Raw genomic sequence first — 25,943 nt, 5'->3', positions numbered from 1 at the left:
GAAGGGAGACTACCTAGGAAGAGAGGACTCAGGAGTCTGCATCGAGAAGCTGGGGGTGATGCTGGGACCCTGGCAGGAAAGAGGCCCGATCCTATACCAGAAGCAAAGATTTGGCCTGCTCCCTCTGTGCTCCAGGCATTTCACCCCCATGGGAATCCCACCCTCACCCCAGAATGGCAGGACACTTGAGAACCCACTAGGAAACTGGCACTGAACTGGTTAATAATCTGCAGTGAGCAAGAGCCTGCTGGGAGAGGTGTGGTGCATTCAAGACTGCTGGGAAATGCAGTCCATCCTTAGGCCTGCAGTCCCCCTCCCGTCCTTTGCTGTCTATGGTGACATCATGGTCTGGGGTTTAAAGGGCCAGCCTTGGAATGGCAAAGCATCAGAACAGAAGGTGCTGCCTGGCGCTGCCACCCCACCCCAGGCAAGCTGGCCTCCCTGGACAGACCTCCCTTAGCCCCTCTGGGCCCTAAGATGTGCTAGTGGGGTCTCTTGTTCAACACCTTACTGTAGGTATCCAAGGTACAGGTGGGATTTCAAAAGTTTGGCATTCTGGCCAAAAGTTCCTGGCCTGCAGTCCTGGGTCTCCTTCTTAGGACCCTAGACCCCAACACTCTTTTATTTCTCTGAACTCCATGCCCTACACTGCACTGTGAAATCTCCACCCAGAAGTTTTGCCTGGCTGAACAACTAACCGGTCCATGTAAGCAGCAGCAATGGGCAATAAGAATTGACACCGAGGTCAGGGAGGGGACTGGGGCAATTTTCAGAGTCTTCTCATTCTGCCTTATACCTTAGCAGCCATCTTCCCTGCTACAGAGGGAGCCCGGGTGCCCACCTGCTGGTGCAACAGAAAGCAAAGCCCATGGATTAGCCAGATGGGGTACAGGGCCGTATGACTTGCGAGCTGGCCAGCAATCCCTTGCTCAGAAATCTTCAGCAGGCCTTATCCACCTGACCCTTGGTGTCCTCGTCTGTCAAATGGAAACCCATAATTTCCTCCTTGCCCACCTCCCAGGCTCAGGAAGTGAAGCCTTGTCCCACATCCCTGCAGAAAAAAACTGGGGGACAACAGGCCCACGGAGCCTTCTACAGCCAAGTGAGGACCCCCACGCCCAGAGAAGAGAAGTGCTGTGCCCAAGGTCACAGAGTCTGTCATCAAAAGCTGGAACCACAGGCCTCCCAGCCTGAGTCAAGAGGGTACCACCTCCAGCCTCCCATCCTTGGCTCCCTGGGCTAGGACCCTGAACTCTGAGGGTCTCCAGGCCAGAATGACTGTGGACGGTTTATCCTTTATATAAAGGGTACTATGCTCCATTTGAGGATATTGGGGATTGAATGGTGGAAGAGGTAAGACTTCTTACAAGACGTGACATTTGAATTGGGTCTCAAAATAGATACAGTGTCACCTGGAGGTTATGGGGTAAACATTATTTTTATTTATTTATTTATTTATTTATTTATTTATTTTTAATTTTTAAAAAATGTTCATTTTTCAGAGAGAGAGAGAGAGAGAGAGACAGAGCGTGAGTGGGGGAGGAGCGGACACACACACACACACACACACACACACACACACACAGAATCCGAAGCAGGCGCCAGGCTCTGAGCTGTCAGCACAGAGCCCGATGTGGGGCTCAAACTCATGAACCGTGAGATCATGACCTGAGCCAAAGTCTGTTGCTTAACCAACTGAGCCACCCAGGAGCCCCAACATTATCATTTTTTAAATCATCATTATTAAGATACCACTCACATAGTATACAATTCACCCATTTTGGTATTGTTTAATGCGTATAGAGTTTCAGTTTTGCAAGACGATAAAGTTCACAATGTGAATATCCTTAACACTACTGTATGCTCAGAAATGGTTAAGGTAGTAAAATTTGTTATGTGCATTTTACCACGGATCAGACAAAATGCCAAATCCAAGCCCTCCACCGTGGACCCAGTCAAAGGCACAGCCCCCAGGCTATCTTCCATGATCCCTTCTACACCTATGGAGACCCCATTGAGGGATTTTCCTGAGGGATTTCTTCTGGGTGGACCATCCCTGGGAAAGGGAGAGCCTCAACCCCAGGGCCCCTGAGGCCTACAGCACCCAGTTTGCCTGATGAGTTTCTACGTAATCTAATTTGGAGAAGTCCCCAAGGGGTCCCACAAACCCTGACCCTCTCCCTTTTCTCTCTGTGGAGAGGAACCGTGCCCTGGATCTTCATCCCAGGAATACCCCTGTGAGGCCCCGTCCTGAGAGAACACCATCCTCTTTACTCTGTTCTCTCTCTCTTTACTCTGTATTATTTATTTTCTCATTCAGCTCCTACTCCAAGGCCTGGGTCAGGTTGCGGAATGACTACATCTTTGGAGTTGGGTCTTCTGCGGATCTCATGGCACGTTGCAAGAGGCAGCATGAAAGACCTTTGTGTCCTTCTAAGTCCTAGTTATTCCTCTGCTGTGGCACAGACACTGTGCTGTGTCACAGACGTGAGTGCAGCCTCCCTGGAGGGAAGCTGGCCTAAGAAACAGCCACCCAGACTGAGGGCCTAGATGCTGGGAGTGGTTCTGTGTCCCCAACCTTTGCACGTGACGCACCCAGTTCCCACAGCAGGGGAATAGTTGCCTCTCCAAGTCTGGACTTCAGGACTTTTCCTAGACTCCAGTATACACCCTTCCACTCCCACTGCCTTTGGGAGAAGTGATGCTTGTTCATTCACTTGCTCCACAGGCACTTACACACAAGGCCTCAGTTTTCCTCTCCTGTAAAATGGGGATATTAATAGTACCTACCACCAAGGACATAGTGAAGAACAGATGAAGTAATGCGTATAAAGTGACAAGCCCAGGGCCCAGGACATCACACAGGCTCAATTCATGGTGTCTATCATTTTAATTGTTTAATTTTTTTAAAAATCTTAATTTATTTTTGAGAGAGAGAGACAGAGTGCAAGCCAGGGAGGAACAGAGAGAGAGGGAGACACAGAATCCGAAGCAGGCTCTGGGCTCCAGGCTGTCGGCACAGAGCCCGACATGGGACTCAAACTCACAGACATCGAGATCATGCCCTGAGCCAAAGTCGGACACCCAACCGACTGAGCCACCCAGGTGCCCCTATCATTTTAATTATTAAAAAAATGTTTTTAACGTTTATTTATTACTTTGAGAGAGAGAGAGACTGCACGCTAGGGAGACTGCATGAGTGAGCGGGGGAGGGGCAGAGAGAGAGAGTAAGACAGAATTCGAAGCAGGCTCCAAGCTCTGAGCTGTCAGCACAGAGCTTGACGTGGGGCTCCAATGCAGGGCTCAAACTCACAGACCTTGAGATCCTGACCTGGGCCGAAGTTGGTTGGACGTTTAACTGACTGAGCCACCCAGGCACCCCTCTCGTTTGAATTATTATTAATTTAATAAATGTTGGATGAACATAACACTGCCCCTGGCCTATTATGGGAGAAAGGTTAATCTCTTGATTCATTCCACATTTTCCTATTAATCTGCCTTGAATGGAACCTTCCCGGTACTTCCCAAAATTACCTAGGAGGCTGTTCCTTAGTCCCTTCCAGGTAAATGGACTGTACCACCTACCACCCCAACTCCAGGTTACCGGGGATAAAACAGGCTCTTGGAAGAACAGTGACTTGCCTGAGGCCACACAGAGCTGGGACTGGAATCCAGGCCCCTGGCTCTCAGGTCAGGGTGGTTGCCCTTGCTTCAGGCTGCCTTTATTAGATTGCAGTAGAGTCCCCCTCCCTAGTAAGGCTAAAATAGAATTATAATTACCTGTCGGTATCCTTTAAATCACCTATGATGTCAGAGGGCTTGGGTGGCCAACCCTGTAGAATAAGAGTTGGCAAACTTTCTGTACATGGCCACGAAACAATTATTTGGGGCAACAGCTCCCCACCTTCCAACAAACAGCCCCAGACAGTACTTAATCGAGCGTGGTTGTGTTCCACTAAAACTTTATGGATACTCACATGTGAATTTCATGACATTATCATGTGTCATGCAGTCTTATTCTTCTTTTGATTTTTTCCAACTATTTAAAAATGTAAAAAAAAATTAAAATTAAAACTAAAAAATGTAAAAACCATTCTTAGCTCACTGGCTGTACAAAAACAACAGACCCCTGCTCAAGGGATTAAGTCCATCTGTTATTAATTTTAGGTTAGAGATAAGAAAAACTAATTGTTTTCCCCCAGAGAGGAGCTGGAGGCTTGACCAAATGCGGAGAGAAGGGAGGGTCGGTAAATCTCCTGCCCAGCATTCCAGGTAAGGGGGGGGGGGGGGGGAGACTTCCTCGGTGATGGACTTAAGAGTATTTATAAATCGGTTTTCTTATCTGTAAAATGGTTTTCTTATCTTTCAAATCTCCACCTAAAAAGGTCATGAGGGTTGAATGAGATAAAAGATGGTAAAGCGTTTTGTAAAATGCAAATGCTTACTCACTTAATTGTTTCTATGACGCGCGCTGGGGCTCTCAGACTTTATTCCTCTGGGAAGCTTAAGTTTGATGGGACACTGTCCCTTTAAATCCTGCCTCACTACCTCAAGTACTTGGAAGAGTCGGCACATGCGCATTCTTCTGCGGGGCTGGTACCTCCTGCAACAGCCTTCCCAGAGCCCGTAGAAGGGAGGTTAAAGGTCCTCCCACCGAGAAGTTTTACGCAAGCGTAAATCAGGATTAGGAGCACTGTGTCGTGCGGAGAGCCCAGTCCCTTTTTCGTGCTCGAAGACTCCGCCCCCCGCGGCCAATCAGCAAGCCTCGCCCTTTACAACGGCGAATGGCATTGAGCGTGGGGGGCGTGGCTGAGGGTCCGGGGGGCGCGGCCTGGCGCTGAGAGAAGCGGCGGGGAGAGCCGGGGGCTCTAGTGAACAGCGAAGCCCGACAGGCATCGCCGGCGGGTGGCGAGCGCAGGCGGCCCGGGCCCGACGGTCTCCGAGATGTCACGATGGCTGTGGCCATGGTCGAACTGTGTAAAAGAGCGGGTATGCCGCTACTTGCTGCACCACTACTTGGGTCACTTCTTCCAGGAGCACCTCAGCCTGGACCAGCTCAGCCTCGATTTGTACAAGGGCAGCGTTGCCCTGCGGGATATCCACTTGGAGATCTGGGTGAGGAACCAGGCCCGAGCTCGCGAAAGGGGGCGGGGGGCGCCGCAACGACCTAAGGATTCTGACTGAAGGGTGGGCTGGGGACCGGGCATACGGCGTGGAGAGGCCATGGGAGTCAGGCCCTTTCCAGGCGACTGATCGCTTCCAGAGCCAGAAGCTGGGTAGGACTGGGTCCCTGCCTCCACAGTAGGAGAAACTGAGGCTGGGGAGGGGGATGTCACTTGTCTGAAGAATGCCAGAATAAGCACATCGAGTTTGGGGCCTGAGTTGGGAAGCGTGGTTCTCAGGGGCTAAGGAGAAGGTGAGGAGGGAGCGGAGCAACTAGGGGGCTCTAATAGGACCGGGCCAGGGCAGTGACAGAGTTGGGGCCTTGCAGCTGGTCAGGGAAAGCTGGTAGGGGTCCGGAGTCCTGCCGAGAGCACCTGTGGGAAAGGTGCTCTGACCTCCTGACCCTAAGATCCTGGGCCAAGTGGGTGGGGTTCCCGCCTCCGGACGTGGATGTCAACAACCGCGTCAGCGCCGGTGTTGATCAACACCTCGTGTGACTGGCGACTGCCGCCCCTGCCTACTTCCTGCTTTGGGGAGAGTGGGATGGACCCAGTAGCGTTTGGGGAGGGGCTTGGGAGTTAGCATCCGTCCCCACCTGCCAGAGAGTCCCTGAGGAAAAATGGAGGGGTTGGGCTTCAAGCCGGGAGGAGGCCAAGGGAGATGCTGGGGAGGCGGGAGGAAGAAGGTCTGGGTCAGAGGCCTGAGGCTGGGGGCGGTGAGAGGCAGTGACTCACAACTCAGCTGAACTGGGAAGTTGCAAAGAAGCCACCAATTAGAGGCATCAGCCCGGGACTGGCACTGGGTCAGCCCTCCAGTCCAGAGCCGCAGGGGTGGGCTTGGGGCAGGGGCTTCTCAGTTTTCTGGCTGGGCCTACAGAGTGCCTGGCCTAAATGCAACGTGGGCCAGGAAGAGCTGAGCTTTAGGGGTAGGCAGGCCTCCCTGGGCAAATGTAAGGTAAGGGGAAACTCCTGAGCCCAGAGCTGGGGACACTTCCCGATAGCTTCTTGCCTGTGAATCCTAGTGGAGGAGGCCTTTTCTGACCTCTGACTTCAGCCTCTTAGGCTGGCCTGAAAGAAATGGCCAAGACCTCTAGGCTGCCTCTTCCTACTTCCAGTCCCAGAAAACACTCCCACCCTGCCCAGCCCTGCCCTGCCCTCTTGGTGGAGATTGAAATGGCTCCTAGCTAGGATGCTTTCTGGGCTGGCCTCAGGAGTTGTCCCTTGGAAAGCAGGTGCTTTCCCCATAGCCAGCCCCTCCTCCAAGCTGCTCTGCCTGCCGCTCCTGCCTTGAAGACCCCAGAAGAAGCTGAGTGCCTGGGGATCCTGGGATGGGGTGAGGAGAGACACTTCAGTCACAGTCCTCACCCCACACTGAGTGGTTAAACTAGGCCCTTCTCTCTAGGCTTCAGTTTCCCATCTATGGATCTCTGGGTAAGGAATTTCAGCTTGACCTCTATGAGTCTTCTAGTTCTGCCATGTGTTTGTTTACTCACTGATCCAACAAGCGTTACTGGGATCCTCTCTGGGTGGTACCACACACTACCTGGGGTCACGTGAAGCAGGCAGGTGAGTTCCTGCCTTCAAGAAGCTCCCAGACTGGCAACGGTGCTATTTCCCCATTTGTAACCAGGGGTTCTCAGCCTCATACCTCAGAGAGGTACAGCTACACCAAATGTTTGAAGTTGGGCAGGGGTCCCCTCCGGCTCAGCTCGGCCCTCTGCCAGCCTCTCGTGTACACTCCCCTTGAACTCCACACTGATCCAGAGAGAACATGGGTGCTGCTGCACTCCGCTGTGCCTTTGCACGTGCTGTTCCCGTGCCTGGAACATACCACCTTCCATCCCCTCTGCCTGGCTTCCTCCTTCTCATCCTTCAGCTCCCCCTCCTCTGGTTTAAAGGATGGACCACGTTTGGATGGGCCAACAGTAGGGATCAGCTAGAGCGATAGCAGCAGTTTATAGGTAGCACAGGGGCAGTGGGTGGGAGGTAGGGAGGGGGCAGGGAGAGCGAGGGAGCTCTCGAAGGTCGCGGCAGCCCACCAGGAGTGCTGCAGCCAGGGAGACAGCCACATTTGGAGGTTTCCCTGAGCCGGATCTGTCCCTTCCCTGCTCCCAGTCTGTGAACGAAGTGCTGGAGTCCATAGAATCACCCTTGGAGCTGGTGGAAGGCTTTGTGGGCTCTATCGAGGTGGCCGTGCCTTGGGCTGCGCTGCTCACCGACCACTGCACCGTGCGTGTGTCAGGCCTCCAGCTCACTCTGCAGCCCCGCCGGGGCCCAGGTGAGGGCTGGGCAAGGCTAGGGGCAGGGGGCTGGGGAACAAGTGGTAGGAGTAGGCCTGGGCACCTCTTCTGAGACCCTCTGCCTACTCACAGGGCCAGGGGCTGCTGACTCACAGAGCTGGGCCTCATGCATGACCACGAGCCTACAGCTGGCTCAGGAGTGCCTTCGGGATGGGCTGCCCGAGCCCTCTGAGCCACCACAGCCCCTGGAGGGACTGGAAATGTTTGCCCAGACCATTGAGACTGGTAAGTAGGCCTCCCATGGCCACCCTGCTCCCTGCCCCCCTGTAGCCCACAAAACAGGGGCCCTAGACAGTGGGATGGCCACTCCGCCGCCCCAGTGGGGAAACTCTGCCTGCTCCCTTGCGGCTCTACCTGGCCTGAGACCCCTTTCTGCCCCTCAGTGCTACGAAGGATCAAGGTGACCTTCCTGGACACTGTGGTGAGGGTGGAACACTCACCGGGTGACGGGGAGCATGGCGTGGCGGTGGAAGTCCACGTGCAGAGGTAGGGGCATGCCAAGCGGGGTGTTCTGGTGCGAAGAGGAGGGGGAGTGAGGGGCTGCCGCATGGCCTTGGCGGTGCCCCTGCCCCTAACCCCAGCCTGGGCTCCTGAGAGGTAGCAGGGCGAATTTTGGGTGGTCCTGGTGGTGGCTATGGTGGTGGGAGGACCATATCGTGAGCCTGGAATGGGGCCCGAGGGCCAGGGTGACACAGGCCCAGAGTGGCTGGGGCCCTAAGGAGCAGGTTACACACCAGCGTCTGAGGAAGAAGGGCCGGCCATGGAGGTCCAGGATGGCCTGGCTCTGGTGGGGAAGCTCTGCTGTCCAGACTCTGACCCCAGACACCTAGAACAAAGTGCTGTGTTCGGAGAGGGGCGCCAGCCTGAGGTGGCTGGGGCAAGGGCTCATCCTCCACTCCCCAGACTGGAGTACTGTGACGAGGCAGTGCGGGACCCAAGCCAGGCCCCCCCAGTGGACGTGCACCAGCCCCCTGCCTTCCTGCACAAGCTGTTGCAGCTGGCGGGGGTCCGCCTACACTTCGAGGAGCTCCCCCCACAGGTGGGCTGACTCTGATCCCCACAGTTTCTTTCTCCTTCTGATCCCTGTCTTCTCTCCCATCTGCCCCCACTGACCGTTCCCCCCATTCCTTCTGACCGTCTCTGACCTCAAATGTTCAACCCGTTCCCTCCTGTATCCTCTTGCCTCCAGGAGGAACCCCCGAAACCCCCCTTGCAGATTGGCAGCTGCTCAGGGTATATGGAGTTGACAATGAAATTGAAGCAGAATGAGGCCTTCCCAGGCCCCAAGGTGGGTCCCAAGCCCCTGTGGAGGATGGAATGGGCTCCATTTCAGAATACTCCTCAGCAGTGCAAAGCAGGGTCATTGGGCGGGGGAAGTTACTGCCTTCTTAGCAATTAGAGAAACAGGCTCAGTGGTCAAGTTGTGGCCGGGGTTCCAGAACTAGCTGGTGACAGCTTAGCCTGGCAACTGGCATCCTACGTCCTCTGGGTGAGGGCAGGTGAGTGGTGGCTCTCAGAGGGCCTAGGTGGCAGATGTAGGCTCCATGGTTGTCTCCTCTGGCCCCTTCTGGCCCCAGCTGGAGGTGTCTGGACAGCTGGGCTCCCTGCACCTGCTCCTGACCCCTCAGCAGCTCCAGCGGCTTCAAGAACTGTTCAGTGCCATGAGCCTTGCAGGTGAGGCCTCTGGGCGCTCCAGGGGAACGGATGTCTGGGGAGGGGCCAGCCAGGCCGGGCTGACAGAAACAACTGTCCTCCTCCTTAGACCCCGAGGGCCTGGTGGATAAGCTGAACAAGAGCCGCCCGCTAGGTGCCGAAGACCTGTGGCTGATTGAGCAGGACCTGAACGAGCAGCTTCGGGCAGGGGCTGTGGCTGAGCCCCTCAGCCCAGAACCCCTTGCCAGCCCTCTTGTCAACCTGGACAACACTGGTGGGTGTGGGGTCACACTTGGCATTTGTCTGGGCAGCGAGCATGGGTGCAGGAGTGGGGACCAAGTGTGGCTTTCCCTAACCTCCCCTGTCCTGGCCCACAGACCTCTTCTTCTCCATGGCGGGCCTCACAAGCAGTGTGGCCTCAGCCCTCTCCGAGCTCTCCCTCTCCGACGTAGACCTAGGATCTTCTGTGCACAGCGACATGGCCCCCCGCCGGCTGTCTGCTCATGCCCACCCAACTGGTGAGTGCTCCTGGGGCAAAACAGCTGGAAGAGGCCTCAGTGCCCCTGTGATGTCACGTGGGTGCAGGAGGCCTCCACTGATGCTTAGCCGTCCGCGTGGGTGACTTGGTTTCCTGGGGATGCTCGGGAGGCTGGTGACACAATAGATAGAGGGCTAGGTGTCAGAGTCAGTGATCTTGGGCAAAGCATTTACATTCTTGGAGACTCCGTTTCCCCTTCCATAGAAAGGGTGTAATAAGATCTAACCTTGCCGAGCTATACGTATTGACCGGTGTTTGTCGAGAGATCATGTGTGTCAGGCGCTGGACTGAGTGCCTTATCACCTCTAGTCCTTCCAGCTCCTTGAGAGGGTTGAATTGAGCTTGGGCTCAGTTTCTGGCATGATGAGGCTCTGTGTCGCCCCTGCCCGGCCAGGCGCCGTGCCAGAGTCATAGTCCATCTGGGCCAGGGCTTCTCCCAGCCCCTGGCCCAGCATCTGACCATCACTTTACCTGGGGTGCCCGTGAGCTCTGGGAAGTCCCTGGTAAAACCTCTCTCCTCTCAGGCAAGACGGCCCCCACACCCCTCCCGGACACCCTGCGCCCTGACTCGCTGCTAAAGATGACCCTGGGGGGCATGACCCTGACCTTGCTTCAGACATCTGCCCCATCTTCTGGACCACCTGACCTCAGCACCCACTTTTTTTCGGAGTTTGATGCCACCAAGGATGGGCCCTTCGGCTCCCGTGACTTCCACCATCTCCGACCGCGCTTCCAGAGGGCCTGTCCCTGTAGCCACGTCCGGTACAAGCCTGAGGCAGGGGCCCAAGGAGAGACTCCCCGAGCCCCCCGAGCCCAACCTCTGATGCCCAGCTTCTTCCTCGCAGGCTAACGGGTACAGCTGTGCAGCTGTCCTGGGAGCTGCGGACAGGCAGGGGCCGGCGGACTACCAGCACACAGGTGCACTTCGGGCAGCTCGAGGTGCTGGAGTGTCTGTGGCCCAGGGGCGCTTTCGAGCCTGAGTACACGGAGGTGAGGGCCGAGAGCGAGTGGGGATGTGGGAGGGCCCGCAGGTTCAGGTGGATCTGGAGGCCCTGCCTGACTCTTGCCTCCTGTGTCCCATCCCAGATCCTGAGCTTCCCTGGCAGCCTGGGTTCCCAGGCCTCAGCTCGGCCCTGTGCCCACCTGCGTCACACGCAGACTCTACGCCGTGTGTCCAAGGTAACCCCCCCAACCCGTGCCTAAGGGCCCTTGGCTGTTTCCGTGGTACCTTGACCCCACCCCATCCCCCAGCCTCCCCTGGTGGCTGCCTGCTCCCACCCTCCAGCCCCCTTGCCTGTGCTCCAGCTAGAGCACACCTCCCCATCTGGGAGCCCTTGAAGACGACGTCTGGGCCCTACACATGTATCCTTTGGCCTGGTTGCCCCTTCCCTGGCTCATCTTGGCAACCCCTGCCCGTTTTGAATATTGGATGGCTTATATTAAACAAACATGGTCCTCTTTGTCAGGCAATGTGGTGAGGGTCTCCCTCTCCCTTCCTAGCTTTGTCCCCTGTGCAAGCTTTTCTCCACACCAGCCAGGCGGCCTCTGCGTTTTGCTTTTGCTCAAGGGGGTCCCTTCCCATCCTGCCCTTACCTACCCCACAGCCCTCGCTGACCTGAACACCTTCACCCTCAGAGCCGACCCCGGCGCCCAGCCGCCTGCCATTGCCACTCAGAACTGGCCCTGGACCTAGCTGACTTCCAGGCAGATGTGGAGCTGGGGGCCCTGGACCGGCTTGCTGCCCTGCTGCGCCTGGCCACCATACCCCCTCCCGAACCACCTGCTGGCCTCCTGGTAAGATACCCAGCTGGGGCAGGGGGCCGGCACGGACCCTCTAGCTCACAGCCATAGTGCTGGGGCCTCTGGCAGCTCTGATCACCCCCCTCGTCCCGCAGACGGAACCCCCACCGGCTGCCGAGCAGCAGACAGTGGTGCGGTTGTCAGCACCCCAGGCCACGCTGCGGCTGCGCTTCCCCATTGCTGACCTGCGGCCCGAGCGGGACCCCTGGGCAGGCCGAGCTGTGCGGGCTGAGCAGCTGCGGCTGGAGCTGAGTGAGCCCCAGTTCCGGTCAGAGTTGAGCAGTGGTCCTGGTCCGCCCATCCCCACCCGCCTGGAACTTACCTGCTCCGACCTTCACGGTGAGAGCCCCCAGAGGACAATACCCAGGGCAGGGCCTCAGGCCTCTGGGAGAGGGGCGCCCGGGGCTACGGAAGGGACTGAGACACAGTTGGGATGGACTGGGGCCCAAGGCCTCACCAGCTCTGTGAGATGCCAGCATTACCTGTCTTCAGGCTCCTCTGAGAGTGTGCAGAGTGGACCCTTCATCACTGGACTGCTGCCGGCCATGGGTGTGAGGGAGGGCGCAGGCACCACGATGGAGGCTCCGGGCCCCCGCTAACCCCACCTGACACTGGGGAAGAAATGGGGAAAGGCAGCAATGGCCACCCCTCCTCTTCATCCTCGCAGGCACCTACGAAGACGGAGAGAAGCCACCCATCCCCTGCCTGCGGGTCTCCAAAGCCCTGGATCCCAAGAGCCCTGGGCACAAATACTTCCTGCCCCAGTAAGTGGGGGCTCAAAGGGCAGACAGGAGAGGAGTGCTTTGCTCCTGAGGGCAGCAGGAAGCTGGAGGGGGCGGGGACCAGGGGCTAAGGGAGACTTGCAGCCCGGTGACAGGCCTGTGCCCTGGCAGGGTGGTGGTGACCCTGAACCCCCAGCTCAGCAGTGCACAGTGGGAGGTGACCCCCGAGAAGGGAGAGGAGCTGGAGCTGTCGGCTGAGAGTCCATGTGAGCTGCGGGAACCTGAGCCCTCGCCATTTTCCTCCAAGAGGACCATGTACGAGACAGAGGAGGTGAGGCCCCAAACCCAAGGGAGCCACTTGGTGGCTGTGGGCCGGGAGGACAGGATCACTTAGGGCACCAGGTGACGTGACCCAGCAGCAGCAAGAGTGGCATCGCTTCCATCGTCTTTGATCAGTGGGGAGTCCGAAGCACCCCAGCTCATGGGGCCTAAGGGTGAGGACGCTGGTGGGGGCAGGTCCTTCGCTGGGAAGATCAGGACCTTGTCTCTCGACAGGGACCTCGGGATCCTTTTCTCTGAAGGTGATGAGATTTGAGTGAGAGACAGTTAAGGGCCTGGTCTCTGGGCTAAAGTGGGTTTGAATCTAGGCTCTGCCACTCTAGCTTTGTCATCTTAGAACTGGTCTAATCTCTTAGAGACTTATACTCAGATGAGTTTCCTTATCTTGAAAGTGGGTGCCATGACCTGTGTGGTAGGCCTATCATGAAGATAAAGGAGTTAACATATATGAGGCCCTCCAAGCAGATTTGGCATGCTGCCAGCGCTTCTCCCGAGATGGCTGTCCTACCTCCCAGCAGAGAAGGGCTCCCATCAGTGCATGAGAATGAACGAATGATAGGAAGTCAGCGTGCAGACCAGAGTCTGATTCCCGAGCCAGCGGCAGACCCTGACATCTCTCAGATGCCTTTCCCCACTCCCCTGACTAGATGGTGATTCCCGGAGACCCCGAGGAGATGAAAACCTTCCAGAGCCGGGCCCTGGCACTATCGCGCTGCAGCCTTGAAGTGGTCCTGCCCAGTGCCCATATCTTCCTGCCCAGCAAGGAGGCCTATGAGAGCCTCTATAACAGGTGGTGACTCAGGCGAGTAGGGGGAGTATGGGGAGGGGCCGGGCTGGGCCACCCTCACTGCTGCTGTCCGTCCACTTGTCTCAGGATCAACAACGACCTACTCATGTGGGAGCCTGCGGACCTGCTTCCCACCCCTGACCCCACTGCTCATCCCCCTGGCTTCCCCGGCCCCTCAGGCTGCTGGCATGCCAACTTCAAGATGTGCAAATCGGCCTTCAAGCTGGGTAGGAGGGATGCCCTGGCACGGGTCCCAAGGTCCCCAGAGCTGGGTAGGGCTGGGGCAGCCCTCCCAGGTCTCCTTCCCACTTGGCTCTTTGATCTCACCCCAGACTCTGACTCGGATGAGGAGGATGCCCACTTCTTCTCAGTAGGGGCGTCAGGCGCCCCCCAGCCCCCTGCCCCTGAGTCCCCAGGTCCTCGCTCCCAGAGTACCTTCTCTACACTGGTGACGGTGCTGAAAGGTCGGATCACAGCCCTTTGTGAGACCAAGGTGAGGGCAGCCCTGGGGAGGTGAGCCCCCCCCCCCCTCCGACTCCAGAGCTCCCCGCCCACCACTGGCAGGAGAGCAAGACCTGTCTGAGCAGTTGGGGAATCTGGGGGAAAAAGCCCCAGTGGGGCCGAGAGTGGCCCATCCAGCTAGCAGCACCCACCCGCGACCCACCTATCCCATCACACCCCATTAGCGCCCGTTGTATGCAAGGTGCCACGCTAGGGCTCCAGATGGGTGCTGTCTCGCGCTGGATGGCGGGGAGGGCGGGGATGACTCCCCTTCTGGCAAAACAGGCAAGTGTTGCTCCAGACCTTTAGCAGAATCTGGGTAGAGCTGGGGCTGGTCCTCGGCGGGCTGGGGCTCCAGGGCCCCCTCCCCTGCCAGGGGCCTAGGGGCTACTGAGTGCCCTGGTGGGGCCAAGCCACGTGCTTTGCCTGCAGGATGAGGTTGGGAGGAGGCTGGAGACCTCACACGGGGAACTGGTGTTGGACGTGGAGCAAGGCACCATCTTCAGTGTCTCCCAGTACCGGGGCCAGCCAGGCCTCGGCTACTTCTGCCTGGAAGCCGAGAAGGCGAAGCTCTATCACCGAGGTGTGAGGGGAGGGGGCTTTCAGGAGGGACCGGGCCCCGGGTGGAGGGGACGGCCAGCCAGCTTGGCAGGGGGCTCACCGGCTTCCTCCCCAGCGGCTGTGGCTGACCGCCTGCTGCCCAGTCGCCTGGAGCCGCCCAGCTTTGCTCCTCCGGCCCAGCTGGCCCCAGCCATCTACCCGTCAGAGGAAGGCGTGACCGAGCGGGGAGCCTCGGGCCACACGGGCCAGGGCCGGGGCCCCCACATGCTGTCCACTGCTGTGCGCATCCACCTGGACCCCCACAAGAACGTCAAGGTACGATGGTGCCCGCTCCCGGTCCACCCGCTTGGCTGGGACGACTGCCTCTCTGGTGCCTGGCGGGCTGGGCCCCACCATGCTGACTGTGCCCCACCTCCAGGAGTTCCTGGTAACACTGAGGCTCCACAGAGCCACCCTGCGCCACTTCGTGGCCTTACCGGAGCAGAGTTGGCACGCCCAGGTGAGTGAGAGTGGTACAGGCGGGCAGGTCTCTGGACCAGCGGGGAGGCCAGCATGAGGGGTCTGGGCTGGGCCAGAGCTGACTTCCAGGCGAAGCCCCTGGGCAAGGGGTATGGTGGCAGCTGACAGGTGACGGGCAGCAGGTGGGGAGCCGTGCTGGGGTGGTGGGGGTGGGGGTTGCTTAGAGGAAGGAAGAGGCCCCTTGTCCTCACAACTCCTGTCCTGGTCCCCAAAGCTGTTGGAGTTCTTAGATGTGCTTGATGACCCAGTGCTGGGTTACCTGCCCCCAACGGTCATTACTGTCCTACACACTCACCTGTTCTCCTGCGCCGTGGACTACAGGTACCCAGGCTGGGTGGGCCAAGAGCCAGGGGCGGGGGCGCAGGCTCTCATGTGTCAGGAGCCTACTCTAGCCCGCGTGTGACCCCCAGGCCCCTCTACCTCCCTGTGCGCGTCCTTGTCACCGCTGAGACCTTCACGCTCTCCAGCAACATCATCATGGACACCTCCACCTTCCTACTCAGGTATGCGCCACCCCCACCCAGCTCACTTTCCATCCCACTCCAAACTGGGCTGCAGCTGCTACTCCCCTGGGTCCTGCCTTTCTGCTGTGTGTCCTCGGGCCGGTCTTTGAGCCTCTCTGTACATTAGGGTGATGATCCCTCCCTCGGGAATGAGAATTGGTTCCGCCTTCCCGGAGGACAATTGAACCTCTGAATCAGAGCCTTAAAAGCATTTGTGCTCTCTAACGTGACAGTCTCACTTAGGTGGTTGTCCTAAGGATCTATAAGAAAAACAGGTGGAATGTGATGTCTCTGGAGTATAGTTCAAAACAGTTCAGGGGCACCTGGGTGGCTTAGTCGGTGAAGCATCCTACTCTTGATATCAGCTCAGGTATCGATCTCAGGGTTGTGAGTTCAAGCCTTGCATTAGGCTCCATGCTGGGTGCGAAGCCTACTTCACAATAAAGAAATAAAACAGTTGAGACCTAGAAATAATCTAAATACCCCCAGATTATAACCTGAGTCAGTAAACATGGGTTGCCCAGCTATTGAAGTCAAGTCAAAGAATGACCTTGAAAAATATGGAAAATCCCTTAATGCAGCATGGACTGAAAAAACCTACGTCAAGGCTTATGAGGGGTTATGTGTATCCGTGTCTGTGGCTTCACAGAAAGGATGAAAGAAATGTATAGGCGCTTTTCTCAGAATTTGGGATCAGGGAATGTGAATAGAGATCATTTCTTTTTTCTTTCCACGTTTTGAGAGGTCTCAAAGGAGGTTGTGCTATGTTGCCATTAAAATAACTTATTTTGGGGCACCTGGGTGGCTCAGTTGGTTAAGCATCTGACTCTTGATCTCAGCTCAGGTCTTCATCTCAGGGTCAGGAATTCAAGTCCTGCATCGGGCTCCACACTGGGTATGGAGCCTACGCAAATAAGAATAAAATAAGAACATATTTTGAAAGAACAATGAATGCCGGGGGCGGGGGGGGGGGGGGGGGGACGCAGGACACGTCCCTCCCGGGGCCACTGTGAGGTGAGGGGGAGGAGCAGGAAGTACTTGGAGAGCCCTAAGTGCCATGTGACCTAAGCAAGCTTGTGCTATTTCGGGCCTTCGGCTCAGGAGACAGGCCCAGTCTCCCCACGGTACAGACAAGAACACTGAGGCCGAAGAGGACCCAGCGCTGGCTTCTTGTGGGCTTGGGACCCCCTGTGGGTGCCCCTTGCCCGTCTCTAGGAGCCCCAGCCCTGTGGCTCCCATGGAGCTGCAGTCTGCAGCGGCTCCTGGGCCCTTCTCAGCCCTGTTCCCCACCAGGTTCATCCTCGACGACTCGGCCCTGTACCTGTCCGACAAGCGTGAGGTGGAGACCCCGGATCTGCAGCGAGGTGGGCAGGGCCCGGACGGGGCTCCCTCCCCTCCGAGGGACCCCAGCCCCCGGCCACACCCAGAGCAGCCAGATGTCCTCGCCTAGCTGCTAGCTGGGCCCTTAGCACGCCCGCCAGGGCCGCACTCGGATGAGCCCCACGTTCTCCCCTGTGGGGGTGGGCCAGGCGCTGGGTGTGAAGAAGCCACTGGAACTTCTCTTACTTTCTGCTTCAGATTACGTCTGTGTGTTGGATGTCGACCTCTTGGAGCTTGTGATTAAAACCTGGAAGGGGAGCACCGAGGGCAAACTGGTGAGTGTTGCCCGGGGTGGCCCGGAGCCAGAGCAGTCGCAAAGGCCGATCACCGTTTCCCTCGCGGCCGTCTCTTCCCTTCTGCTACCTGGGCCTGGGCTGGGGTTATGGTCACTGCCTGCCCTTCAGTGCCGGGCTCTGTTTATCGGCCCTCCCGGAAAGGGCCAGGCCCACCGTGCGTGTCTCAAACTGGGAAGCCCGCCACCAGAAGGCAGCTGTAGCCAGAGCAGAAAAGGGGCCTTGAGAGTCAGACGGCGTTTGGGGGGCCCCGTTTCCTCCTCTGTAAAATGGAGATAATCGGCCCCACCTCCCCAGCTTGAGGCGAGGGATTGAGGACGGACACGGGAACATCGGCAAGCCGGGAGCACCCCTGCTGCCTTGGGTGGCCCCGAGCGAAGCCCCTTTTAGTCTCGGGCTCAGTTTGCTCAGCGGGGTTGCCGGGCAGCGGGCCGTGTGGAGGGATGGACCCTGGGCAGGTGGGTGTGGAGCCTGGGCTGACGGCGCCCCGCCCCCCAGAGCCAGCCGCTGTTCGAACTGCGCTGCTCCAACAACGTGGTGCACGTGCACAGCTGCGCGGACTCCTGCGCCCTGCTGGTGAACCTGCTCCAGTATGTAATGAATGAGGGCGACCTACACCCCCCTCCCCGGCCCCCCAGCCCCACGGAGATCGCCGGCCAGAAGGTACAGGTGAGGCCTGGCCCTGCAGGCCACTAGAACTCCGCCAGGCCCCTGCCCCTGCCGTGGCCCCCTCGGGGTGGGGGTGGGGGTGGGGTGCTGGCTTCGGAGGAGCAGGCGTGCCTCCTTCCGGTCATTCGTTCATCCCTCCTCCCCTGCCTGGCCCAGCTCTCCGAGAGCCCTGCCTCCCTGCCCTCCTGCCCCCCAGTGGAGACAGCCCTGATCAACCAGCGGGACCTGGCCGACGCCCTCTTGGACACCGAGCGCAGCCTGCGGGAGCTGACCCAGCCTTCAGGTGGGATGGGAGCGCTTTGGGGCCGGGGACGCAATCAGGCGCCCAAATCAGGCATCGCACCCCCCAAACTGGACTCTCTCTCCACAGGTGGCCCCCTCCCTCAGGCCTCGCCCGTGTCAGTCTACCTGTTCCCCGGTGAGCGGAGTGGGGCCCAGCCCCACTCGCCCCCTGTTGTGACCCCTACTGGCAGCTTGGGGTCCTGCTCAGAGGCCAAAGAAGATGCAAAGGAAGAGGAGGGAGATGGAGACACTCTGGACAGTGACGAGTTCTGCATCCTTGACGCTCCTGGTCTGGGCATCCCGGTGTGTTGGTGGGGAAGGCTGGGCGGGGCCAGGAACTGGTGGGAGAGAGTGGCTCCCTTCAGCGTGCTTCTAGAGCTCCCGGGGAGGCTGGGTCTGTGGCAGGGCTGGGGGCGGTGGGGTGGTGGTGGGCTCTGGCTCTGGGCTCTGAAGGATTTTTCCAGAGGAAGAAAGGATGGCATCCAGGACAGAGGGATGGGACATAGGACATCGAGAAGAGGGAGGGCGATTAGCAAGAAGGGGGTGGAAAACCATTTGGCTGCAAAGGTACGGATCTGCTGGCCCCCGGGAGCCAATGTGAATGTCATGTGTAAGCAAGACCCAGGGCCCAGAGAGACAGGCCTGGCAAGAACAAGGGGCACTTAGCCCCCACCCGGGAAAGAGCACTCTGACACAGCTTCTGGGGATGGTGGCCCAGGGGAGTCATCTTTTGTCCAAAACAGGGAGGGAAATGTGAGGATGGGGACGAAATCGCGAGAGGGTGGTCTGGACTGAGGAAACTATCTGTGCACACGTGTTCACTTGGCCTTCTCCCTGTAGCCCCGAGATGGGGAGCCCGTGGTGACACAGCTGCATCCGGGCCCCATCATCGTGCAGGACGGGTACTTCTCACGGCCGCTGGGCAGCACAGACCTGCTCCGGGCCCCTGCCCACTTCCCTGTGCCCAGCAGCCGTGTGGTGCTACGTGAGGTCTCCCTCGTCTGGCACCTCTATGGAGGCCGAGACTTTGGCCCCCACCCTGGCCACAGGTGAGAAGGATGGGTGTAGGTGGCAGCTATGGCCATGGGGCCCACCCACTTAGGAGATGGGGCCCGGGCTGGGGTTCAGCTCTGACCTTCAGCCACTGATAACCTCGAGCAGGATCCTTGCCTCGGTGGCCTCCGTTCTTCCTTCCTTGCCCTGCACCCACCTCCCAGGGCCGAGCTGGAGAGTGTCTCCCGTCCCTGGCTGAAGGGCCCACTCAGGGGAAGGGGCAAGGGAAGGGGTTCCCCTGAGTGCGTTTGTCCCCTCTCCGTCTTTCCAGGGCAAGAGGCGGCTTCGTGAGCTCCAGGGGCTCCCCTTCTCGCTGCTCTGGCCCCAACCGGCCCCAGAACTCTTGGCGGACGCAGGGGGGCAGTGGGAGGCAGCACCACGTCCTCATGGAGATCCAGCTCAGCAAGGTGAGCTGGGGGCAGAGTGCAGAAAGCCGCCGGGGTGGGGGACAGGGCAGGCTATCCCGTCCCTGCCCCTCAGCCAGCCCTTCGTGGCAACTTACCTCAGGGTCCCCCGTCACGCACCGAGTCACCGAGCGGCTGCCGTGCTGCACGCTACGTGCTGTTCTAGATGTTGGGTGTCGCGACAGGCAGAGCAGACAGCACCCCTCCCTTCCTGTCACTTGTGTGGTAGTGAACGGAGCCACGGATCTGTATGGTGTGGAACGTGGTGAACGTTTGGGGAAGGTGAACCAGGGAGGGGCACGGGGAGCGCTGGGGAGGGGGGCCAGCCGTGTTCTCGAGAAGGTGCCGTTTGCACGAAGCCCTGAGGAAGGGAGCAGGAAGAGGTTTTCGGGCAGAGAGCACGGCACGAAGGCTGCCAGCCAGGAGCCTCCCTGGTGTGTCCAGAGCGGCAAGGAGGCCAGCAGGCTGCGGCCGGGCCGGGAGGAGGGCGGTGGAGGCCGTGCGTCCAGCTGGCAACCAGGCTCGAAGGCCCCGCAGACCACAGGACGGCTTGGGTGTTTACTGGAGTAAGGCGCCCTCAGCAGGAGACAGTGGCTGCACGGGGTGGCCGCTGTAGAGCCCATGATGATGGTCGGATTCTGGAGAAATTTTGCTGGGGAAGAACAAGTTGGGTGGGTGGCCAGGCTAACCTGAGAGACTGTGCAGGTAGAGGTGCCGCCCATTGAGTGAGCACACGGGGCTGTCGTGGGGCTGGCACATCGGGAGCAAGGGTGGAGGGCAGGCTTTGGAGGGCGAGGCCAGGGCGCAAGGTGAGCAGGCGTGTGCTTTGTGAAGAGCCCTGTCGTGTGGAGAAGGGGCTGGGGGCACCACCAGGAGGGGCTGTCCAGGGGAGAGGGGACAGCAGTTCCAAGATGAGCCGGAGGCGGTGGACAGGACACAGGTGCAGAGGGACTGGAGAGACGTTCTAAGGAAGCAAGCCTGATGGCCTCGGTGACGGAGAGGTGGGGGCGCAGTGTGGGCACTTGGTGACAGACAGGTGACACTTAGGCGACTGGAAGGGAACGGGAGCAGGTAGATTCAGGGGAGGAGTTCAGTGTGTTAAGAGGAGTTTGAAATGCCTGTGGGACAGCGACAGGGAGGCAGCCGGGTGGGGGGCGGAGGGGGGTGCTGGGGGCAAGAAGGGTGGCCGAGAGACAGGGGCCCTGCCTGCGTGGCTCAGGCCTCCACCCACCCCTCAGGTAAGCTTCCAGCACGAGGTGTACCCAGCGGAGCCGGCCCCCGGCCCCGCGGCCCCCGGCCAGGAGCTAGAGGAGCGGCCACTGTCCCGCCAGGTGTTCATTGTTCAGGAGCTTGAGGTCCGAGACCGGCTCGCCTCCTCCCAGATCAACAAGTTCCTGTACCTGCACACGAGTGAGCGGATGCCACGTCGCGCCCACTCCAACATGGTACAGGCCCCCCCCCGCCGTCCACGCTGGGCAGAGCCGTGTGCGCACGCACGCACCGGCCTGTTTGGGAGAACGCTGGGGCTCGGGCGGGCTCAGCTGCGGCGACAGCATGCGCCGATGCCGGGCCGGCTGGGCACGGGGTGGGGGCAGGGACCCGAGGCCCCGCGGGCACCCAGAGCTTGCCCTCTGCCCCCAGCTCACCATCAAAGCGCTGCACGTGGCCCCCACGACCAACCTGGGTGGGCCCGAGTGCTGTCTCCGTGTCTCGCTGATGCCCCTGCGGCTCAACGTGGACCAGGTGAGGAGGTCAGATGGGGGTAGAGCTGGAGGTGAGCCCCGCTGCCTCCGGGCCTGGGCGCCTGACCTGCACCTTCCCCTGCAGGACGCCCTGCTCTTCCTCAAGGACTTCTTCACCAGCCTGGCAGCTGGCATCAATCCTATGGTTTCGGTGGAGACGTCCACTGAGGGTGAGAGGCTAAGCTGGGAGGGGAGAGTCCGGGCCTCCCACCTCCCGGCCATCCCCAGGCCCATCCCCAATCTGTGCCCCCCACCCTAGCTCGCCCTGAGACCCGAGTCCAGCCCAGCAGCCTCCAGGAAGGCCAGGCTGAGGACACAGAGACGCCTGGCTCCCGGGAGACCACAGGCAGCGGACACCGCTCCTCTGCCGAGCAGCAGCCTATCTACTTCAGGTGGGGCTGCAGGCTGGGGGGTCCCAGCCCAGGCCGCAGAGGGCCGGGTCAGTGACCAAAGGCCCCTCTCCCCGTTCCCCACCCAGGGAGTTCCGCTTCACGTCTGAGGTGCCTATCTGGTTAGATTACCATGGCAAGCACGTCACCATGGACCAGGTGGTAAGTAGGGCTGTCAGGCAGGCTGGCTGTGTGGGCCCATCCCGCTCGTCCCCATCCTGCCCAGGTGTGGCCTAGGGGGCCGGGGCTTGCATCCAGGCGACATCAGCTGCTGAGTCGGCCTTCAGTGGCTGCCGTGGGCTGGGCAGGCCCCTGTGCCCAATCGCATAAACCCCAATCCCTTCTCCGTCCCCAGGGCACTTTCGCTGGCCTCCTCATTGGCCTGGCCCAGCTCAACTGCTCTGAGCTGAAGCTGAAGCGGCTTTGTTGCCGACACGGGTGAGCCCTCCTTGCCCTGAGCACCACTGGCCTCTCTCCAAGGTCCTCTAGCTTCCCTCTGCTCTGTTTCTGACTGGTTGTGTGGCCTTGGCCAACTCATCACCCCTCTGGGCCTTCAGTTTCACTCTGTATAATGGGGACCATCATCCTCCACAATCCTCCGGGGGGTGCTATAGAGAGCATTGGGGTACCTCAGTTCCTGGTCCCATGACCCCTCAATGTGTGGCTCTACCTCTCCTCTCCCCTCCCCTTCCCAGGCTCCTGGGTGTGGACAAGGTGCTAGGCTATGCTCTCAACGAGTGGCTGCAGGACATCCGCAAGAACCAGCTTCCTGGCCTGCTGGGGGGCGTAGGCCCCATGCACTCAGTTGTCCAGCTCTGTGAGTGGCTGACTATGGGGGCTCTGGAAACTGCTCTTACTCTTGGGCAGCCTGGAAGCTGCCTCAGGGATAGGTAGAGGAGGTCTGAAGTCAGGGCTTGTGTGGGCAGCGCAGCCCTGAGCTTCTCTGACAACCCTGTCCCTGCAGTCCAAGGGTTCCGGGACCTGCTCTGGCTGCCCATCGAGCAGTACAGAAAGGATGGGCGCCTCATGCGGGGGCTGCAGCGGGGGGCTGCCTCCTTTGGCTCCTCCACGGCTTCTGCCGCCCTGGAACTCAGCAACCGGCTGGTGCAGGCTATCCAGGTGAGTGGGCACATGGTTCCAGGCCAAGTAGGGCAGGGAGGGTGCTCCACAGCACCTGACCCATCCCCAGATTTCTACTGAGGATAGTCTTGGGTGTGTGGTCTCATGAGACACAGTCATGGATGAGAGAGGCCCAGTGACCAACTTGGGGCCCACACAGCTCCCACGCTGGAGGGTGAGTGCCCTCCAGGCTCTACAGCCCACTGGTGTCTGTTCGTGGCCACCTCTTCAACAGGAGGGCAGGGGGTGTGACTCTGTTTACAGACGGAAAATCTGAGGCACAGACCGGCCCTCACTCATTCAGGCCCTGCATTTTGCTAGGCCCAGACAGATCCCAGGGACACCAGGGCATTGTCCTGTGAACAGCTGTAGGTCAGTGCCGTGAACTCTGGTAGAGGGACTAGGACGGACACGCCCTTGTCGGGGAGCTCAGTGCTTTCTGGGATCTGCAAGCCCAGCCCCCTGCGGGCAGGGGGCAAGATCTCTAGAGAGGAGGCTGGAAGGATTAGCAGGTCCCAGAGAGGCCCCAGAGGCACAGGTGAAGAGACTGGGTGAGAAGTGAGGGGGCAAAAGGAACAGAGGAGCCAGCTTCCGAAGGTAGAGGGGACTCGGTGGGGGTGAGCAGGGGGGAAGCGAGTGCTCTGCCAGAGCTGCCTCTGCAGCGGACAGGGCAGGGCAAGGTGCAGGGTAGGAGAGACGGTGCACTCAGTCTCAAGAAAGCCGCCTGTGTGGCACCTCACAAATGGGGCAAGGGCACACAGATGGTCCACACGAGGAGGGTTTGGGGTCCAGAGGACGTTGGGCGAATCCCCTCAGGAGGCATGTGCCCACCTGAAGCCCCTTGACCTGAGTCGTGGAAGCATCAGCAGGGCCCCAGGAGCGGCACCATAAAGCACAGCTATGGAGGGAGACAAGAGTGCGGCGGCTCCCTGGGCTGGCCAAGGGTCCGGCACGGTCCTCTGGGGCTGGCTCGGGGGCCTCGGGGCCGGACGTGTGTGCCCCGGCCAGGTGTCCTCATCCGGTGCCCTCCGTGTTCCTCTAGGCCACAGCTGAGACGGTGTATGACATCCTGTCCCCTGCGGCACCCATCCCCCGCTCCCTGCAGGACAAGCGCTCCGTCAGGAGGCTACGAAAGGGCCACCAGCCCGCCGACCTCCGGGAGGGTGTGGCCAAGGCCTATGACACAGTTCGAGAGGTGATGAGGCCCCGTCCCCCCTCCCAGCCCCACAGCCACCTCCCCACCCAAACCCCCGCGCTGACCTCCAACTTCCACAGGGCATCCTGGACACGGCTCAGACCATCTGTGATGTGGCATCCCGGGGCCACGAGCAGAAGGGGCTGACCGGCGCCGTGGGGGGCGTGATCCGCCAGCTGCCCCCAACTGTGGTGAAGCCCCTCATTCTAGCCACGGAAGCCACGTCCAGCCTGCTCGGGGGGATGCGAAACCAGATCCTTCCCGACGCACATAAGGACCACGCTCTCAAGTGGCGTTCGGATGAAGGCCAGGACTGAGCGCCAGGCGCCCAGGACCCAGGGGCACTGCTGCCCACCTCGCGCAGCCAGCCCCAGTGGCATCTTGGTCCCTGCGCCTCCCCAGATCTTCGGCCCACAGCTGGGCGGGCCCTCGGGGGAAGGGCCTGGAAGGACCCTGCCTGGCCCACCCTGCCAATCGCTGTGAGAATGAGGCCTCCCTGCCTGGGGCCTCGGCCCTGTCTCTGCACTTTTCCTCTGGGGAGAAAGGACGCTGCCTCCACTACTACCTGGGCCCACACTGCCGCCTTGTCCCAGAACAGGAGGCATTTGGACCCTCAGACCCCAGCCCCACTCAGCCAAGTATCTTTCTACGTCTGGGGGGAGGTGGGGAACAGACCCTGTGTGGTTCAATGTATTTTTAAGCTCCTTGAGCGCGTGGGTCAGTGTCTGCATGAAGTGGAATAAACTGCCCACCGCCAGCCCCCTTGTCCCGTGTACCTGCGCTGCCCCAGCCTCAGCCTTGACCTTGGCTCTCACTCAAGATCCCCACCTCTGTACCCAGCACCTCCCATGTCACCACCAGGGGTCACCACACCTGCCCAGCAGGTTCAAACTGGCCCCCAGCTACCTGCCCACCCCTGCACCCCTTCCCCTGCCTGCCCTGCCTCCGCCCTGGGCTCCTTGCCACTCGGCCCCGCTTCTGCTGTGGCAGGAGCGGAGGGGGCAGGAGGAAGGCTTGGAGCCCGCCTCACCCGACCATGTTTCTTGGCTCTATCCCTGCAAGAGCCCAGGATCCAGCCTTACCTGGGGCCAGGTATTAGGGGACAGCTGGGAGGACACTGGCCTGCAAAGGGTAGGGCTGTGGGGTGCCCCCGGGAGATGCAGACCCTGAGCATGTGGCCTGAGGCTAGGCCCTTGGTCTCTGAGCCTCAGGTGCCTCCCGGTAATCCCTGCCCAGGGACCAGGAGGGTCAGTCAAGGCCATACCTGGAAGGCTGGGCCCTCTGGAGGCCACTCCCGCGTCCCTAGCAAAAGGCTGTTCGGGTGACTGGAGCTTCTGCCCTGGGGTCCCAGCTCCAGGGCACCAGACAGGGAAGGACACTGGGGGGTAGCACTGGCCAGCAGGGGTCCTGACAGGCTTTTCCCTACATGGGGAAGGGAAAATGCCCACTGTCCCCACCACCACACATGCATGCGCGCATACACACGCCTTGTTTCAGAACAAGAAGGGGCTAATCTTATGCCCCACCCCACCTTGCTCCCCCAGGCAGGTGGGTCTGTGGGGAAACTGAGGCTCAGACTAAGAGGCACAGACTTAGAGAACCCTCACCTTGCTAGGGTCATCTGCAGACTTCTCTTTGGTGAGCAAAGGTTCTCCCCCCAACCCCAGTCCCCTCTGTGCCCTTGCTGTCCCCTTTGTGTCTGGGCACCAAATGAACAGGGCAGAAGTTTTGTCCTGGTGGATCCCAGGGGTCTCGGCTGCCCATGGTCACCTGAGGGGGCAGGGAGTGAAGGAAGACAGGCCGTGGGTGGCTGGGGCCTGATGCCACCAGAAGGGACAGATGGGGGCCCAGCCTGATGCTTCCTAGAAGTGCCCCACCCCACCTGGGCACAGTCCAGGGTTTCATGCCCTTCGAACCACACTTGTGATCAGTATTGACAGGCAGCAGAGTAATCATTAACCACCGCCAGGGGCTGGGCCAACGGCTCAAAAGGCACTGGGCCCAGGGCGTCCCCACTTCCTCCTTGTGCCCC

General features: G+C 59.8%; 1 protein-coding gene across 3 annotated transcripts; it reads left to right on the top strand.

The window, feature by feature from the left end:
* Positions 1 to 4,779: 4,779 nt before the first annotated feature.
* Positions 4,780 to 24,668, top strand: ATG2A (autophagy related 2A). 3 transcript variants are annotated; one of them, XM_042904863.1, is made up of 41 exons: positions 4,780 to 5,115; positions 7,278 to 7,440; positions 7,535 to 7,687; positions 7,846 to 7,948; positions 8,366 to 8,501; positions 8,652 to 8,750; positions 9,040 to 9,136; positions 9,225 to 9,389; positions 9,493 to 9,633; positions 10,178 to 10,415; positions 10,499 to 10,643; positions 10,740 to 10,832; positions 11,289 to 11,447; positions 11,549 to 11,792; positions 12,121 to 12,217; positions 12,347 to 12,506; positions 13,162 to 13,304; positions 13,389 to 13,528; positions 13,634 to 13,794; positions 14,235 to 14,385; positions 14,479 to 14,678; positions 14,782 to 14,862; positions 15,097 to 15,203; positions 15,293 to 15,385; positions 16,679 to 16,749; positions 16,964 to 17,040; positions 17,557 to 17,721; positions 17,884 to 18,010; positions 18,098 to 18,312; positions 18,850 to 19,058; positions 19,334 to 19,469; positions 20,705 to 20,911; positions 21,108 to 21,209; positions 21,294 to 21,378; positions 21,468 to 21,600; positions 21,687 to 21,759; positions 21,953 to 22,035; positions 22,293 to 22,414; positions 22,562 to 22,716; positions 23,759 to 23,911; positions 23,992 to 24,668. In XM_042904863.1, the coding sequence occupies exons 1-41, from the start codon at positions 4,945 to 4,947 to the stop codon at positions 24,226 to 24,228; spliced, it is 5,790 nt and encodes a 1,929-aa protein (XP_042760797.1). In that variant the 5' UTR covers positions 4,780 to 4,944; the 3' UTR covers positions 24,229 to 24,668. The 3 variants fall into 3 exon arrangements, with proteins under 3 accessions (XP_042760797.1, XP_042760798.1, XP_042760796.1); XM_042904864.1 differs by having other exon boundaries at positions 17,557 to 17,727; positions 20,798 to 20,911; XM_042904862.1 differs by having other exon boundaries at positions 17,557 to 17,727.
* Positions 24,669 to 25,943: the final 1,275 nt, after the last annotated feature.

This window comes from Panthera leo, chromosome D1 (assembly GCF_018350215.1).
Source record: "Panthera leo isolate Ple1 chromosome D1, P.leo_Ple1_pat1.1, whole genome shotgun sequence".
Lineage (NCBI taxonomy): Eukaryota > Metazoa > Chordata > Mammalia > Carnivora > Felidae > Panthera > Panthera leo.
This window is presented reverse-complemented; position numbering and strand designations above follow the sequence as displayed.

What these genes read in the sequence shown, in the direction of transcription:
- ATG2A (XM_042904862.1), top strand. Translation starts at nt 4,945, where the DNA reads ATGTCACGATGGCTGTGGCCATGGTCGAACTGTGTAAAAGAGCGGGTA. An exon ending in CTCCTGGTCTGGGCATCCCG is followed by an intron (nt 18,313 to 18,849) that starts GTGTGTTGGTGG and finishes TTCTCCCTGTAG; the next exon opens with CCCCGAGATGGGGAGCCCGT. An exon ending in GTCGCGCCCACTCCAACATG is followed by an intron (nt 20,912 to 21,107) that starts GTACAGGCCCCC and finishes CTCTGCCCCCAG; the next exon opens with CTCACCATCAAAGCGCTGCA.